At 39.5% G+C, this 17,693-nt stretch overlaps 1 protein-coding gene across 3 annotated transcripts in view; it reads right to left on the minus strand.

Moving 5' to 3' along the window:
- Positions 1-755: 755 nt before the first annotated feature.
- LOC104477830 (maltase-glucoamylase-like) overlaps positions 756-17,693 on the minus strand; it is a 39,152-nt gene continuing 22,214 nt past the window's right edge. For all 3 annotated transcript variants that reach the window (XM_086771726.1, XM_086771724.1, XM_086771725.1), the window contains 27 exons: positions 17,143-17,192; positions 16,481-16,651; positions 15,934-16,083; positions 14,535-14,747; positions 13,939-14,093; positions 12,886-13,054; positions 12,518-12,614; positions 12,304-12,416; positions 11,979-12,104; positions 11,332-11,460; positions 11,125-11,232; positions 10,726-10,788; positions 10,426-10,560; positions 10,031-10,115; positions 8,826-8,964; positions 8,023-8,156; positions 7,679-7,713; positions 7,407-7,523; positions 6,279-6,427; positions 4,840-4,924; positions 4,671-4,727; positions 3,873-3,997; positions 3,645-3,733; positions 3,057-3,106; positions 1,326-1,496; positions 1,017-1,176; positions 756-981 (listed from right to left, as the gene is read on the minus strand). In XM_086771726.1, coding sequence (XP_086627852.1) covers positions 1,114-1,176; positions 1,326-1,496; positions 3,057-3,106; positions 3,645-3,733; positions 3,873-3,997; positions 4,671-4,727; positions 4,840-4,924; positions 6,279-6,427; positions 7,407-7,523; positions 7,679-7,713; positions 8,023-8,156; positions 8,826-8,964; positions 10,031-10,115; positions 10,426-10,560; positions 10,726-10,788; positions 11,125-11,232; positions 11,332-11,460; positions 11,979-12,104; positions 12,304-12,416; positions 12,518-12,614; positions 12,886-13,054; positions 13,939-14,093; positions 14,535-14,747; positions 15,934-16,083; positions 16,481-16,651; positions 17,143-17,192 — 2,978 coding nt within the window. In that variant the 3' untranslated portion in view covers positions 756-981; positions 1,017-1,113. The remainder of the gene's footprint in view (positions 982-1,016; positions 1,177-1,325; positions 1,497-3,056; positions 3,107-3,644; positions 3,734-3,872; positions 3,998-4,670; positions 4,728-4,839; positions 4,925-6,278; positions 6,428-7,406; positions 7,524-7,678; positions 7,714-8,022; positions 8,157-8,825; positions 8,965-10,030; positions 10,116-10,425; positions 10,561-10,725; positions 10,789-11,124; positions 11,233-11,331; positions 11,461-11,978; positions 12,105-12,303; positions 12,417-12,517; positions 12,615-12,885; positions 13,055-13,938; positions 14,094-14,534; positions 14,748-15,933; positions 16,084-16,480; positions 16,652-17,142; positions 17,193-17,693) is intronic.

The following is a 17,693-nucleotide window of genomic DNA, read 5'->3' on the forward strand; positions in this document are numbered from 1 at the left end:
CGTGCAACGGGACGTTCCGGGCCTTGAAGGAAAACTGCGTTTCGAAACGGAACCAATCGAAACTCAAATTGAAATCTCCTGGTGGCTTTTGATTGGTTCTTCGAGGGAAACGAGCGGAGGCGGGAAGAAACGCCGGCACGGAAAAGCACCGAGAGCGGAAGAGCCCTTGCGTTGAGGGCGGGCAGGCGCCTCCCATTGGCTCGAGTTCATTTTGAGGCTGGGTGAATTCTTTTTTTTTTTTTTTTTTAATCAAATTAATTTTTTTTTCGTTGAAAATTAAAAAGCTTTTGTGTAATTAGGAGGAGATTTTTGCCACCGGACAAATTCCACGGAAAATTAAGCTCCTCGGGCTTCGCGTGACGCGTTGCAGAACGCGCGCGAGCGCCTACGGGGCTACAGCACCACAATTCCTTCCTTTGGCCAAAAATATTTCCCAAGCTGATAAAATTTATCTGAAATTATTCCGATTTTTCCCCAACGTTCCCACTTCCCTACAGCTTTGGGAAGGTTTGACAGATTTAAGCCCGGGATCAGAGCGGTAGCGGCTCTTTAAATCTTTTATCACACAATTTTAAGGCATGGAGGAGCGCTACCTCTGACCGACGTGTAATGGGAAGAAATTAAAATTTCCTGAATCGAAATTTCTCCGTGGATCTCTCCGTTTAGGCCGGATACCGCACTTCCGAGGTACAAAAAGTCGTTAACGCGAACAATTATCTCCACAAGCTTACAACACGTAAGAACTCAATAAAAACTCCAATTAAAAATCCGTAATTTATTAATTTTTTTCCCAGTTAGCGTCAAAACACCAAGTTTAATTCTGAATTTTGAATTTTTGCAGACTTCTCCCCGCAGCTCACGCCGATATTTTCATAAAACGTCGGGAGGCGACGGCAGCCGGAGCTCGGACGCGGGGCAGCCGCCTCGTCTCACCTTCGCGTTTTGATTTTGAAAGAGCGAGTCGTTTCCGAGCACCGTTAACTTTAAAAAAAAAAAACAAAACAAAACAAAAAAACCCCAAAAATATCAAGAAATTCCGTTTTGTGAGGTGGGATCGACAGGAAACCACGCCTCCTTTCTGCACAAAATAAAGACAAACTGCCGGCCCGCGTTTCAGCTCCAGCGCAGGGCGTAGTCTTTGCCCAACTCAAGTTCAAGGCGGGTGATTTCCAGGACCTTTGAAAAAATAAAAAATAATAATTAAAAAAAAAAAAAATTAAAAAAAAATAAATACAATTTTGAAATTTCTCCGCCAAGAGGTGAATCCCCAAGCATTTAATTAATTGCAAAGATGGGATTTTTTCCCCAAAAACCCAGGGATTTACCTGTTTTTGGCTGTCGTAGGAGGCAAGGTGAGGAGATTGGATTGCGACGCCGTCCTGCGACACTGTCACCCGTCGAACGTTGGAGGTCATCCCCAAAATTTTAATTTGGGTGAATTTCAAGTTATTCGGGTCGGTGTAACCACGGTGTAAAACTTTTATCTCTAAAATATTCTGAAGGAAGAGAAAAAAAATAAAAAATTAAAAAAAAAAAAAACAGCGATTTGTCCTTAGGTGGTTGCGTCAGAATTCGCTTTTTTCAGCCCATTTGAGGTTTAGAATTTTTTCCTCAATTTCGATTTTTCCGTTTCAAATACAAATAAAAACGGCCGTGCTGCGATTTATTTTCCAAACGTTGGCAGTTTTGATTTTCCCACCTCGGCGGATCTCTTGCAGGGCGCCAAAATGCCAAATATTCAGACAAATTTGTCCCCGTGGGCAAATTTCTCCTGAATTCTCCAGCGTAACAAAGAATTAAAACAAACGTTTTCATAATTCTGTCAACCTCCGGTTCAGATCTTCCCCCCCCCGGCCTTGTTTTCCTGTAAATTTCTGGAAATTGCTCAAACGAAGTTGTTTTAATTAAGTTTTTCCTTACCAGCTTTCTGTAAGAGCAGGAAAAGGCGTTTGCTACGTGACCTTACAACCAAAAATTAAAAAAAAAAAAAACAAAAAACAAAAAACAAACCACTTTTCTCCCTTAGTTTACATCAAATCACTTGAAAAATTCTAAATTAATGAGAATTAAGAGCATCAAGGATAAAATAAAAACATATTTTGGCTGCTTGGCAAACGAATGAAACAGCAGAATTTCAAAAATCACAATGTAAGAAGAATTTCTTTTAAATTAAAAAACCCAGATCGTTAGTGTCTGATTTAATTGCAGCTACTCGACTGCTCCAAAATAAAAAATCACGGCGGTAATTGCAATGAACGCGACCGATCGCCGATGTTCCTACATGGGAACTTCTCTGTTGGTGAATAATGAGAAAATTTGAAAAATAACGATAAAAAGGAGCCACGGGAGCCAATTAGCTGAAATGTATTCATTTAGGTAAACGAGCCGCAAAAGCGGAGCACTCCTGACACAGGCACGCCATCGGCCTGACTGGATTTCGGCGCTGAGACGTGCTTTCGCTTTCGGCAAATCCTTTTTGGAAAGGAACTGGCGGTGCAGAGTGAGAAGAAAAGGCGGGAAAGCGCCAGAGGGAAAAAAAGGCGGGAAAGCGCCAGAGGGAAAAAAAAGGCGGGAAAAATGCAGGGGGGGGAGCGGGAAAGTTGCAGAGAAAAAAAGGCAGGGGGAAATTCAGAAAAGGGGGTGGAAAAATTCAGAAAAGGGGGGTGGAAAAATTCAGAAAAGGGGGGTGGAAAAATTCAGAAAAGGGGGGTGGAAAAATTCAGAAAAGGGGGGTGGAAAAATTCAGAAAAAGGGGGGTGGAAAAATTCAGAAAAAGGGGGGTGGAAAAATTCAGAAAAAGGGGGTGGAAAAATTCAGAAAAAGGGGGGTGGAAAAATTCAGAAAAGGGGGGTGGAAAAATTCAGAAAAAGGGGGGTGGAAAAATTCAGAAAAAAGCAAGGACCTGCAACTTTTTTCACAGTATTGTGCAAGAGCTGGATTAGTGGCACGTTGGCCTAGCGACACATTTTTAAAAATTAGAATTAAAATTAAATTATCTGAGTTGAACACGCAACGCTCATCGCACCAATAAAAACCAGCGAATTACGGCGACGTACCGGACTGGCGGTAAACGAGGTCAGCAGATACACGCCGTCCTCATACGCGTCTGTGAAAGAGAAAAGAGAAAATAAAATACATTTGCTTTTTGTAATTTTTTTTTTAATTAAATTGAAGAATTGCACTGCGTTTACATGGATGCCACATTTTGCCACACTAAAAAAAAATTTGAATTATTTTTGATAATTTCAGAGGAGAGCTTATAATTATTAGAAAGACAAAAGATTTCTAGATATGTCTGATCTGAAAATAATTTATTAATATTGAAAAAATTCGTTAAAGTTTCCCACTTCCTCTAGGTTCCCTTAGTGCATACGTTGTCCAGGCCACAATTTAATTTATGCAAAATTTATATTCTATAAATAACAGTGTTATGTTATTATTTTATCATCATTTTATAATTTTAATTGTAATTTAATTAAATTTAATGATTTTGCTCTCAATTTTTTTGCTTCCTACACCGTGCTGCACAAGGACAAAATGAACTTTCCTCGTTAGCAACCTGCCGGGCTAACGACAGGGAATATTTACGCGGCGCAGATTGCTAATTAGTTAATTAATCACAGAAACGAGAAAATTTTACTCACCGATGCGCACACCGTCGTCCCAGTAAAGCCGGCCTTCCGCATGCAGGCTGTCGTTCAAAGCGACGGTAAGTGCCAAGGGGTTTTTTCGGCTACGAAAAATAAGATTATTTTAATTTTTCCAAGTTGAAAATGAGTCTGGAAAAACGAAATAGCAAAAAAAATATATATATTTTAAAAACAAACAAACAAAACATTTTAAAAAATTAATTTTCTTGGTTCTTCTCGCACCTGTAAAACGTGGTGTTAGCAGGGCTCTGCTGAGCGAGGATGTAGCCGCCTCGGATGTGGAGGTTGATGTGGTCCAAAGGAGAGGATAAATTTCTGAATTGTCCCCGAAAGCCAATGTACTCGTCCTGTTTATGGTAAAAAAAAAAAAAAATTAAAAACAAAAACCCAAAAACCACAGGAAAGAGAAACTCTTTGTTAAATTAGCCATTTTAACCTTTTCTTTAAAATTAAAATTTATAAATACATACTAGATAAAAATAAGTATCTAAATATATGTTGTGGTTTAATATAAATACCTAAATATCATAACAAAAATAAAAATACAAATTAAATACTAAAAAAGTTGTTGCTGCAAATAATTTTTTAGTGCAGAATTACGTATTTTCAAGATAAAACCTGCAATTTTGTATATATAAAACAATTACATTCGGTAAATTAAGTGAAATTTGACGCTTCCTCCACTCCGTCCTTCTTAAAAAAACGACACCTAAAAGGTTAAAAAAAAAAAAAAAAAAAAAAAGCGAAGATGGAAACACACAGATTACAGATATTCTTCAAATTTTTGATATTTCCCCCCCTTTTAATCGGTCACGTTGAAAAAAATATAATTAAACCAAAATTTCATTAAGACAAAATTATTAATTTAACAAAAAAATAGAAATAAAAAAAAAATTCAGCCAAAATTTTTCACGTTGGTAAAACAGAGGCGGGGGATTCATGCTCCGCCCCGGCGCACTGCACTCTTGTGGAATTTTCTTGAGGAAAAAGAAACTGAATTTTATTTTTAAAATTTCTTACCGTGTGGTAATCGTACCAGCGGGCGTTCGGCAGGTACGCATGCACTGTTACAGCACCCTGGAATTAAAAATTTTCAATTTAAGTCGAGAAAAACCAAATTTAGCTCAAATTACTATTAGTATCCTCATCAATTTGGAATATTTTCTAAATTTTTTCCCCAAATTTTCACCTGTTCCAGCACGGGGCTGATGAGCAGCGCCGGTCCCCACAGAAATTGTTTGAATATTTCCCACGTCGTTTTGTCTTCCACAAACCTGCAGAGTAAGAAAAGAGTGGTCAAACCCCGGGCGTCGACTTTTCCCCAAATGTTTCCTTGTTGAAATATTTTTTTTTTCCTCAGTAAAATTAAAATTTCCTCAACTGTAAGCATGCTACAAATAATAATAGGTAATATTTATCAATATTAAATAATTTTATTGTAATTTTATTTACAAATGCATCAATCAAAGCTCGTCAAGAATGTGAAAATCGTTAGGGAAACACCACTCATTACTTAATTTTAATTTCTGCTGGTTTTTCACGTTTGCTGGCCTAAATCTATAGAGAAACGGAAATTTCTATTTCACACAAATCTTGAAAAATCACTTTTTTCCTTTCTATTCACAACAGCAAAATTAATTAGCGGCCCGATTACTTTCTTATTCGTGCCATTTTGGTTTTTTGACAGTTACTTTCAAGTCTTAGGTGAGGCAAAATTAGGCCGGGATGACGTGCTGACAATTGAGAATGTTTTTTTAGTGGAAGATAAGCATTTTTAAATTTTGAAATAATTTTAAAAGATAAATTTTTGACATTGAAGTGTTAAGTGGTCTTTGGCACAGGTACAAATGAAGACTTATGTCTCTAAAAATATCTTTTTATTAAAAATTGCTATAAAATATGATTTTTTTTTTTAAAACCTGCTGTATCATTTTGGCCAAAATAAGTCATCTTGCCCTGCAAATTCTCAAGACTTGTTTAAAAAAAAAATTAAAAAAATAAAAAAAAAAAAAATCACAATTTTCTCCCTCTTTTTCTGTTTCTCTGCTTAAAATTTTTGTGACACACGCTCTCCGATTCCACGTATACCCAGCACCGGGCTGAACGTATTTGCGGAACGTTGCTGGGGATGGCGATTGACTTTGAAAATTAATTCGTTAATTTTATTGATATAAAATAATTAATTTCTAGGGAAAAAAATGTTGGTGTTGTGGGAAACAGAGAAGACGCGCTGTCGCCGTGAGCTAATGCCGAACGCGAGTGTTCTCCATTCCTTGCCAGTTTTAAAATAAAAAAAAATAAAATAGAAATTTTAAAATTGCTGTAAATTTATGAGAATGAGCTACCGTTGCAGAATGGGAGAAAAGGGGGGGAAAAAATGCAGAAAAAGGGCGGGAAAAATGCAGAAAAAAAGGCGGGAAACTGCAGGGAAAAAAAAAAAAGGCGGGAAACTGCAGGGAAAAAAAAAGGCGGGAAACTGCAGGGAAAAAAAAAAAAGGCGGGAAACTGCAGGGAAAAAAAAAAAAGGCGGGAAACTGCAGGGAAAAAAAAAAAGGCGGGAAACTGCAGGGAAAAAAAGGCGGGAAACTGCAGGGAAAGGCAGAGAAACGCAGAAAATTCCGCTCTTACTCGTGGAGCAGCGGGCGGACGACAGTGCTGCCGCCAGCGTGAGCCTCGTACATCAGCGTGTACAGATAGGGCAGGAGCGTGTAGCGCGTGTTCAGCACTTTCCTGGAAATCTCCTCAAAGGTGGAATTCCAGGCAACGGGATCTTGCCTCTAAACAAGAGAAAAAAATAAAAAAAAAATTAAAAAATAAATTCTGTCGTTATTGAAAGGGAATTATTTTGTTCAGAAAAGGCAGGGAAAGGAAAGACGCCACGCTTAGCGTCTGCTTTTCCAATTTGGGCCCATAAATTTCTATAATTTAGAGTCAGTAATTGTCAAATTAATCAAAAAGATAAAAAAATTAATTAAAAAAAACAAAGAACAGATGAGGAGATCTGGGTGGAGCCTTGCAAATTCCTTTTTTATTATTTTGATTTAACGAAGGACAAATAGCTCCACTCAACCTAATGCTCTAACGAAGCTAAAAATGCCGTTTCTCTTCTCAGCGCTTTTTTCCAGATTTATTTCCATTTATTCTTAAAAAAACCCCAATATTTTATGGCAGAAAGTTGGCAAAATACGGGAATTTTAGACACGCGGGAATCTCATCCCATTGTTCCTTTCCTAAAATGAAAAATAACGAGGGATGATGACGCAAAGGGCAGTTTTTCCCCAAAAAAAAGCTGTAAAAGGAATTATTTGCTTCGTTAAGTGTGGTGTGTCAAAATAAAAATGGCCTACATTTAAAAAATAAATAAATAAATAAAATGACACGTGAAAAATAATTATTTTCTCCCAGCGGCCTCCGCCGGGCGTAGGGCGGACTCCGCTGCTGGGCAGGGCCGAGCCGATTGGGAGCAGAACGTTCCCCGATAACGCTGCTGTGATAATGGACTGAAGAAGGGGAAAATAAATTAAAAAAAAACAAAAAAAAAAGTGAATGGGGTGGAGAGGATGAGGTGCGGGCCTCAACTCAGCCCGGCCCGGCCGCAAGAAGCGGAGAGGAGATGTGAAGAGACAAAACGACGTGCGATGGACTGACTGTAACCCCCCTCAGGGATGGGAAGGAGGTAGAGATGGAAAAAAAAAAAAAAAAAATTTAGGAAATTGGGGAAAAAATGGGACATTTTGCAATGCAGGAGGTGCCCACCTTGTTTCCTTTGCCGTTGTGATTCCGCGAGTAGGGGTAAAAGGCACCCAGCTCCATCCACCGCGCGCACAGCTCGTACTCCGAGTCGCCGAAGAAGCCGCAGATATCCGCTCCCGTCTGAAAAATTTTAAAAAAATTGAAAAAAAATGAAAAATAAATTTTAAAAAATTTAAAAATAATTAAAAAACTTTTAAAAATTTTAAAATCCAACAGCAATATGCTGTATTTTTTGTTAGATAACTGAAATGTCAAGCAATAAATCAGGAGCTTACATAAGATATTCCAAAGAGACTGAATTCCATCATACCTGCAAGGAAATAAAAATAAATTAAATAAGAATAATTGCGTTTTTTTGTACTCGGTGTAGTGGGCGTGGCGTCGATCTTGCAAGAGGACGAGGGGAAGGGGTGCGGGGACGGATTTGAAGAGAATCTGGCGCTCAAAGCTGTGCAATCAAACCCAATTCCTGTAGAAATCACGAAAATTTTGTGAGAAGAATTAAAAAAAAAAGGTTGTAAATTCTGGTTGCTCCACTGAGCGGCCATTTTGGCTCCAAAATTGTGATGATTCGGCAGGAAGTGGAGAAGGAAGAGGGTTGCGGGTCGCGCGGGCGTACCAATGATGGATTTATCGAGCTGATTCCAGGCGGCCGTGTTGTCCCCCAGCCAATGGCCCGCCCACTTCCCGCTGCTGGGGTAGGTGGAACGGGTGACGACGATCCCTCGCTCCCTCGTGAGGTTCCGCACGACGCTGGGGGCGCACGGGGGAGGAAAAATCCGAGGAGATGAGAACAAAAGTGATCGCTAAAAGGTCTTACGCACGATTCCGAAAACAAAACATCGCTGAATACAACGTCCTCTCAGTCAAAAATTCAACTAGATTTGTTTTTTTTTCATTATTTGTGCTAAAATATTAGGGCGGGGCGCGGCTATGGTTGCGGAGATTTATAAAGAAACGCCATTCCTCCCGGCTGGTTAAACTGGAAATGAAAGATTTTCTTTATTAGGTTTATTTTCGTTACCAAAAATCGCCTGCGATACGATTCCGTATGAAAGAAATCGTAAAATTCCTCTGGAAACGGAGAAAACGAGGAAAACGTCGGCACAGGATTTATTTTCAAAAGTCATATTTCCCTTTTCAGCACCGTTTAATTTGTTGCCATTGTATCCAGTTAAAAATTGTCGCCTACATTTTAAAATTTAAATTAAAATTTCTACAATTTTAAAATTAAAAAAAAAAAAACAAAAAACCACCAAACTTTTTTTCCTCCACTAACGAGAGGCGGAAAGAAAATCGACGCCGTATTTGGGCTACATCACCACAGAAACGGGCGGAAAGGAACTTTTTTAACGACTCCAAGCGCTTGAGGCTACCGTGGAATATTAATTTTGGAAGGAAGGAGAGAAAAACGGGACTCACTCGAGCGTGGGCTTCGTCTGGGACCACCCGTACAGGTTGTGGACGTCGTAGTGGCGGACGGGGGAGCCGTCCGGGAGGAACTGCTGAGCTTCCATGCAGAGCGTCTTGAAACTCAGCCCCTCCCATCGGGATCCCAGCTCTGGCAGGGAGGGAACGAGACACGCGGATTTTAGCAATTTCCATCCCTTGAGAATTTTAATTTTTTTAAATTTTTTTTTTTTTTTAGATTTGCACCAGGTTGAAGGGTGTTCAGTTCTTTTTAAGTGTTCACGCGGTTGTTTGTTTTATTTTAACGAAAACAGCATTTTAGATTTTCTGAAATGGGATTCTGGAAATTTTAGGAAATCCTGAATCATATTTGGAAATCACAGGAAATCCTGAGATTGGATTCCAGAAATCACAGGAAATCCTGAGATTGGATTCCAGAAATCACAGGAAATCCTAAAATCGGATTCCGGAAATCACAGCAAATCCTAAAATCAGATTCTGGAAATCACAGGAAAACCTGAAATCAGATTCTGGAAATCACAGGAAATCCTGAAATTATTTCCAGAAACCAAATTTCAGAAATCACAAAAAAACCTTAAATTGTATTCCAGAAATCACCAGAAATCATTATATTATTTCCAGAAATCAGATTCCAGAAATCACAGAAAATTCTGCAATCAGATTCCAGAAATTTTAGGCAATTCTGAAATTCCCAATACTCCCGTGTCAGAATCTCGTTCTGCAAGAGAAACAGTCACTCCGTTCTAGACGCTCTTAGCGAGGAGGATCCGAGAGGAAACAGAAAAGATCCTGACTCAGAAAATATCGCAAATCTCTACACCGGTACTCGAGCATTTCAAGACCATTCCGCAAATTCGGCCAAATAATTGGACATAAAATTAACGACTGAGCGTTAGGATTAGTTAATTGAGGAGGCACAAGGAGATTTTTGAAAGTTTTAGTCATTAATTGCATTTTTCATCTGAGAAAATTAGGCAAAATCCTGAAAGCAAAATAAATCGATATAAAACAGGCACAGAAATCTAGAAAAAAAAAAAAATTAGTTTTTGGAAGTGCCATGCGGTCACTGCTTTCTGCTACGGGTTCAATTACCAACTTGACTAATTAATTTCAGCCACGTTTAGCGCGTAAGAAGTTCTGTATTAATCAGAGCGACCCAAAATGTTTCCATTATTTCCGGCAGCGATCGGACTCACGGGGGATGTACAGCGGAAAATTGAGCTCTTGATTTCTACAGCCGCCAACGGCGCCGTTAACGAAGCTCGCCGGCTCGTTCATGTCCTGAAAATATAGAGGAAAATAATTTTTTTTTTTTTAAATTTTAAAATTGATAGAATTTAGGAACTTACAGCAGAAAAACACTGCAAAAGATCCATCGGGGGGGTCAAAAGGAAATAATGATTTGAGAAAAAAAATAATTTTTCAACAGAAAAAAAAAAATAATACAAATAACGATGCTGTTTAAAACTAGGAGAATTTTAAAATTCTTGATTTCGCCGACTCCGTTCACGGGTTTTGAGGCGTTGAGAATCAATTTTAGGGCAAAAAGCTGCAGAAAAATCTGGGAAACAGAATAATTTTTTGCGCTTACGATCCACAGGCCGTCAAACTTCAAGCTTTTCGCCGGATCCCGCGGGTTGTCGTAGACTTCGGCGATTTCTCTCGCCCACCATTCTGCCGTGGAGTTGCGGAAGAAATCCGGCAATGCCGTGTACGCTCGGTAGAGCTGCGAAAGGAGCAGGAATTAAAAAATGAAAGCGTAGACGCGGGACTGAGAGCAAGTCGCTACTAAAATGGTGGAATTTTCTCAGCCCGTTCGCTGCTAGAAACCTTAATTAATTAGTTTCTCCCTCTCTAATTGCGGCGGTCACCAAAAGACGTCAACGTTTACCTCCACTTGCGTATCCCAGTCCAGCGAGTCGTTGACTTCTACGTTGGGAAAATCTGGCCAGACCTAGGAGGAAGGAGATGGCAAAAGAAATTAAATTTAAAAAGAAAAAAAAAAAAAAAAAGAAATTAAAATTTAAAAAAGAAATTAATTCAAATTAAATTTTAAAATCGATTAAAAAATAAAGGGCATCAACAGCAATAAAGCTTGGCTGCTAGGAATCGCAACGGCGTCGCGGATCGAAGACGTTTCCGTGTGTAGCATTCAACGTGACATTTAATTTGGGAAGATTTTGGAAGTTTTCTCCTCAAATTTTAGAAGTTTTCTCCCCAAAATCTAACCTAACGTGAGACTTGTTTGGCTAAAATAATTTTTTTTTAATTTTTTTTTTAAGAACGGCACCTTTGCGTATACAATGTCATCGCTGTCGGGCCATTTGATGAAGACGTCCTTCTCCAAACCTCTCGTGAAGGCGAGGTAATCCGTTTCGTTCCCAGATATGGCCGGATCCTGCAATTAAAAGCGATTTAATTTTAATTTTACGGAAATGCCGTTAAAACGCGTTCCGCGTTCTGCAGCCGGGATTTAAATCCAGAACGCAGCGCTCACCAGGATCAGGATAAACCTCATTCCTTCCTCCCGGATTTTGTTAATTAAAGCCGGCAATCCAGCGAAGCGGGGGCTCAGGGTGAAGTCCAGTTGCCGTTCCATGTAATCGATATCCGTGTACTGGACGTCCTGCAATTCACACCCCAAACAATTAAAATATTTTTTGGGGGGTAATTTCTTGAATGACGTCAGCAAGTTCATCATCCGGTTGCAAAACGAGGCAAATTTTTATTTTTGAGACGGAAAATCGGAATCTGCTACAGCTTAAAGCTCAGGTTTATCGGATGAACGCGCTTCCACACGTCTGAAATTTCAGCTTTCACTAAGTTAATTAACTTTTTACTTTTACTTTTTTACCTAATTTACTTCTTTACCTTATTTATTGGCAAGGAAACAGAAATTCTTACACGCAAGCAAAAAATTCACCCTGGATTTGCGCATATTTATAAATCTCTGTCGCTGGGCGTGCGTTACTACACGCTGTCCAGAAATAAGGGAATTAACTGCTCCGTAGCAAAATAATTTGTCGTTAATTACCCGTAAAACAAAAGCCACGCTTAATTTTAGGCACAATTTGCTCAGGTCTAAAGCTTTTGCGACTTTTCCCCCCCCAAAAACCAGGCAATTTTTAACGGCTCTCGACGTACGTAGGGTATCTCAGCCGCTTTCATGTCTTCCACCAACTGGGCGACCTCGGTGTCGTTTTCGTAGCCGTAGCGGCATAACTGGAAGCCCAGCGCCCAGTAGGGTGGCATGACTGGTCGCCCGACCAGCTGAAAGTGAAAAAGGAAGGATATTTATTGGGAATAGGTGAAAAGAGAACAAAAAACAACATAAAAACTACCAAAAATTTAAAAAGACTAAAAAACCAGACATCCTTACCACAAAAAGACCCAAAAAAGGCAAAATAAACCAAATAAAAAGAAAAAAAAAAGAACAAAAACCGATGAATTTGCGACGGGAGCAGCGTACCGCGGTGTATTCCTGAACGACGAGCTCGGGCGTCGGGCCCAAAACCACATAAAAATCCAGAATTCCCCCAACGGTGCGATAGGTCAGAGCCGGCGTGGGCTGGAAGGTGACGTCTGGCGGCGCAAGAAGGCGACAAACGCTCGGGTAAGGCAAAAACCAAACAACGGAAGTCAAAAATGTGATCAAAGAAAGGGAATTTGGAATTTCTCCTCACCCATTGCGTTGCTGTTCAGCAAGAGGACGCCGTGGGCGTTGCCGTCTTCTTCGAGAGCCATGTAGAAGGGCTGGAAACCGTAGGTATTCAACTTGTACTGCAAAAAAAAAAAAATTAAAAAAAAAAAATATCGAATTTTCTACCGGAAAGACGTCGTAAACGTTCAGTTATTTGTGTCTATCGAGAAATCATTTTATCAAAAGTTTCGAGATTAATAAACGGCGGATACGCAACGGTCAAGCACGCAAAGAACGTTGAGGGTATTCAGCGTGAAGCGTTGAGCAGGAGCAACCGTTTTCAGCCAAAAAAGCAGAAATTGCGGCAAAGAAAGAGAAAAGAGGGGGAATTTTTGGTTCCTCCCCGCTTACCCCAGGAGGCTGGTCCCTGGCGAACATCCCCCAGGTGTTCCAGTTCATGTCGCGGCGGAAGGCGGTGTGCTCGGTCTCGCCGAAGCCGTAGACGTACTGGGAGGGCAAGCGGGTGGAGATCTGGAGGAACGCGTCGCTGAAGGTGAACGTGGGCAGCTGCGAGTCCCAGCTGGAAGGCGGGAAAGGAGATGAGGACGTCGGGAAAGGGGCGCCGGCCGGAGCCGGTGGTCACCCGCTCCAGACCGACTCCTTTTTTAAAAAATAAAAAATTAATAAATGTAATTTTTAAAATTTAATAATAATAATTCAAGCGCATTATCCACAAAAATTGGAATAAAACTGTTATTATTTTTAAGAAAACTTAAACAACATCAAGATTTCTTTCAGAGTTTAACGCTGGGTTTCTTTTTTTAGAGTTTAATTTTTTTTTTTTGGTGCAGATTTTGTCGAAACATGAGGTACAGATGGATCTCCTCCTGTTAGGAACAGAATAGAGCGGGCGATAAAATGTTTTGGCAGAAAAGAAGGGAAAAGGAGAAGAAAGAAAAGGGGGGAGGAAGAAATAACGAAATAAAAATGAAAGGAAAAATAACGAAATTAAATTAAATTTATAAATAAAAGGAAAATCACAAATAGAATTAAATATTTCGATCTCCAACACGAAACGAGAAAATTAAGTGAAAAAACTGAACTAGCAACACGAAATGAGAAAATGAAACGAAAAAATTAGCAACATGAAAAAAATTAAATGGGAAATTTAGATTTGCAACACAAAATGAGAAAACGAAATGAAAAAAATTAAATCACCAACACAAAATGAGAAAATTAAGTGAAAAATTGAGATTAGCAAAACGAAATGAGAAAACTAAACGGAAAAAATCTGGATTAACAAAAGGAAATGAGAAAATTAAGTGAAAAATTAAATTAGAAAAAAAAAAAAAGAGAAAATTAAATTAAAAAATTTAGAGTAGCAACATGAAATGAGAAAATTAAATGAGAGAATTAATTTTTTCACGTCATTTCGCTAATTTAAGTGAAACAAGCGTGGCTTACAGCACCGTCCCCGTGCTTCGGCGCCGAACCTGGACGCCGAAGGGTTTGTTCTGAACCGTCACGTCATAAAGCCGACTCTCCACCGCGCTCTCCGGGGCGGCGGGGAGATTCAGCGGCACCGGCACCTCGTAGCGCTTGTTGGCGTAATCGTAAATCTGCGGGCGGAAAATTAATTTGTTTCGACGTACGCGGAACACGCAGAAATGAGCGAATCCAAATTATTTAAAACGGTTGAGTGGATTTGCGGAGATAAATTTCCTTTCAATTACGCGTTCGTTCTCAAATTCCTTCAAAATATTTGAGTCGGGAATATTTTGGGCCGTTTAATTATTAAATTCATCGATTCAAACATATTTATGCCTACGGCAAATAATTTTCACCTTCGTTGGTTGAATTTGTAGCCAGCTTTAAGAGATTTTTCTCCGGGTTGTCTGAATTTGGCGGGAGCCGATTCAAGACGAAGAGCAGTAAAAATTAAAATTTATTTGGACGACGAAGCGTTATCCGTATTTTCTAAATTAATTCTAAATTAATTTCTGGAACTAAAACTAATTTGACGAGCGGAACGACAGAAACTCAGGCAAATCCCGCGTCACCTTAAACTGCAGGAGGTGGTCGCTGTGGTATTTCACCTCCAGGCGAAGCGTGCCGATGGGCGCCGCGGCCTTCTCGTAGACCTCGAGGTTGCTCTTGTTGCAGGCCAGGTCGGCCGTCACGCCCGTCGACGTGTACCTCACGGCAGAAGCGGAATAAAAGTTGTCGGGGCTGGCGTAGTGGCAGTAGGGAACGTTGAGGCCAGAGGTGTCTTCCTGCGGGCGGAAGCGGGGGATTATTTGGGATTTTTTTTTTTTATTTAGCAGCAAGAATTCAAAAATTTTGGGGTTTTTACCAGTTAACGGCGAATTTTGCCCAAAACTTCATGCTGTTACTGAACAATAATGAAGCAGTGCTGAACCCACTGATCTCTAGACTGTTATTAATTGTAAATTTAATTACATTATCGATACGATTAATTAGTTCAAGGCTATTCAGTCCTGTCTGTACCATTACAAAGTGCTGACGATTTAATAATCCCGCTGTCTGTGACCTTCACCTCAATCCCACCAAAAAAACCCAACCAAACTAACAAAAAAACCCCAAAAAACCGTTTAATTCTTGACAGCCTCTGGCCATTTTGGACATTTTCAAGAGGACACGCCCAAAATTTATCAGCGAGGCCAGATGAAAACTCTCCATCAGCTTCTATATTTCTTTAATCATGTAATTTATCTTAAAAAAAAATAAAAAATCTATTGGGAATTGTGGTTTTTCTACTGATTTTTTCCCAATAGCAAGGTCAAAGTAACATCATTTTTCTCCTGTAGTGAATATAATCACTTTTTTATATTAAAATTTTTAAATATTTTTAAATATTAAATATTTTCTTATTTATTTGATCATCCTGAACTTGACGCAGCGACGTTAACGCATTATCTTCCTGCCTCGGGATAATTTTTCTTGCATGCTTGCAGAAATCCAACCCCTGCTCTCCTCGTCTTTATTTTTAATGAGTATTTTTTCATCTTTTGCCCCAAAATTCCTGATATAAAGTGGCTTAAATGCATCCTGACCAGAACGCGCTGAAAAAAATCATTTCCAAATAACTTAAATTATTAAAATTTTTCCGGCAAGATGCCTGCAGGTCCCAGCTCACGCAGAGAGTCGCACGAAGATGGTGAGCTCAAGTCTATTTTCCTTTTTATTAACGAATATTATTTCTGATCATCTTCCAAAAAGCAAAACTCAGCTCTTTCGTCCATTTTACAGACACTTCAGGAGAGCAGAAGTTGGCGAAAAGGACGCTACTTTCAATAAAACACCTAATTTTTCAAGGAGAGAAGGACAAACGAGCCTTTTCGGGGTAAAAAACCAAACCAAACCACCCAAAAATAAAAATTACGATTCCCAAAATGCTTCTTCCCCATTTGTTTTCCCACAATTTTTTTTTTTGCTTACGATCCAGACGCAGCCCAGCCGTTCACATTTTTCCTTGGAAGCGTCGGAGCCGGGGTGACAATCGTATTTCTCGTTGACACTGGTTCCCGGCGTCCACCTTAACGAGTAGGATTTTCCCAGTTCCAGCTGGAGCCCTTGGATGAGCGCAACCTGTCCAGATTAAACAATTAAGCGCTCGTTATGTCTCAATTTTTCTCCAGATCCTTAAAAACCAGGAATTCCCCTACGCTCACGCCAAACTCCGCCTCTCCCGCGACGCCTTTATTTGTACAAATTCATGTGTCTGAAGTCAATAAATGCAAAAAACAAACCTTGAGTGGCGCAAAATGCCTGCGGGGAGAACGGAGAGCCGCTCTCCTTAGCGTAACTAACATTATTAACGCAATTAATATTACTTTTAAGGTAAATAATTTGAGTTTTTAGTAAAACACGTCGCATGGACCGTGGTGTTTACATAGTGCTGAGCGCTCTCGTTTCCAGCACACGAAATCCAAGAAGTACAACCCCAGAAATGTGTCTAATTCCATTTTCCCCCGCTATTTTTTACCTTATTTGCGGGATCATAGGTGATATTAGGCGAAGAATTTTGCACAACGTTGTTCTGCAACACGCTGACCGCCACCGGCTCCTGCAGCAATCCCAAAATTTTGATTTCTTCAAACTTCAGGTTGTTGGGATCGGTGTAGTTGTTGTTCGTGACGTTCATCTGGAGAACGTTCTGGGGAGTAACGAAACGATCGCTTTGAGTTGCCTAAATTTCTCCTGATTTCAACTGGAAACTGGAAATTATTCTGGATTATGCTCAATTCCGACATTTTCCGGCCTTGCTCCTCGTCTCACTCATTGTAGACATCCAGCTACGTTGGCTTTTTTTCCAATCTACAAGGATTTTTGTCAATTTTTCAGGTTTTTGAGACTCTTTACTGACGCTTTACAATTTTTGCGCTCTACAAATTGTTATAAACCCTACAAAAATTTTTACTGTTGTTGTTTAAAGCGGCAGGAAATTTTGGAATCTTCAAATATTAAAAATAATTAGGAGAAACGAAAAATATCAGCGACAACATTTGGTCGAGCGACAATATTTGAAAATACTGCCAAATAGTAAATATTTTTGGAAAACGGGAAGGGGGAAGGAAAATCCATAGGGAGTGTTAATTAATTAAGAGAGGAAATTAAAATTAGATCGTTTGAAAAACAGATACTCACATTGGAAACGTGAAAATCGTAGAAAATGTAGGATTTGCTGTTAACGGTACCTGAAACGCGGAGAAAGAATTCAAATCTTCGGTCTAATTGATCCAGGGTGTCAATATTTCCATTTTTTCCCCCAAATTCTGATTTTTTTTTGGTATTTTTTTCAAGTTCGGACGTTACCTGTGCTGCTGGGGTGCCAGAAAGCCACCTAACCCACCCGTTTTTGCCCCGTTTATTACATTTATTTCTTTTTTTGGCTTTAGAAACCTATAAATCCCCATTAAATCAACATATTAATGCCAAATATGTGACATTTTAGTGTATAAATTTGGCGTATTTTACTGATATGACTTGTTCTGCTCTCTAAGGTTAAGGATTCTAAGCTACATTTTATTTCAGTATAGCTAAATATTTAAGTTTTTCCCGGTTTTTTTTTGAAAACTCCATTAAGTTTCCCGCTCACGGCAGCCTACGGAAATAACAGGATGTGAATTCGAGAGGATCAGGTCCCGCTAAAATCCAGTAGGATTTAAATATCCAGAGTTATTTGAACCTAAGGACAA

The sequence above is a fragment of the Chlamydotis macqueenii genome, unplaced genomic scaffold, assembly GCF_036417535.1.
Source record: "Chlamydotis macqueenii isolate bChlMac1 unplaced genomic scaffold, bChlMac1.mat HAP1_SCAFFOLD_4, whole genome shotgun sequence".
NCBI lineage: Eukaryota > Metazoa > Chordata > Aves > Otidiformes > Otididae > Chlamydotis > Chlamydotis macqueenii.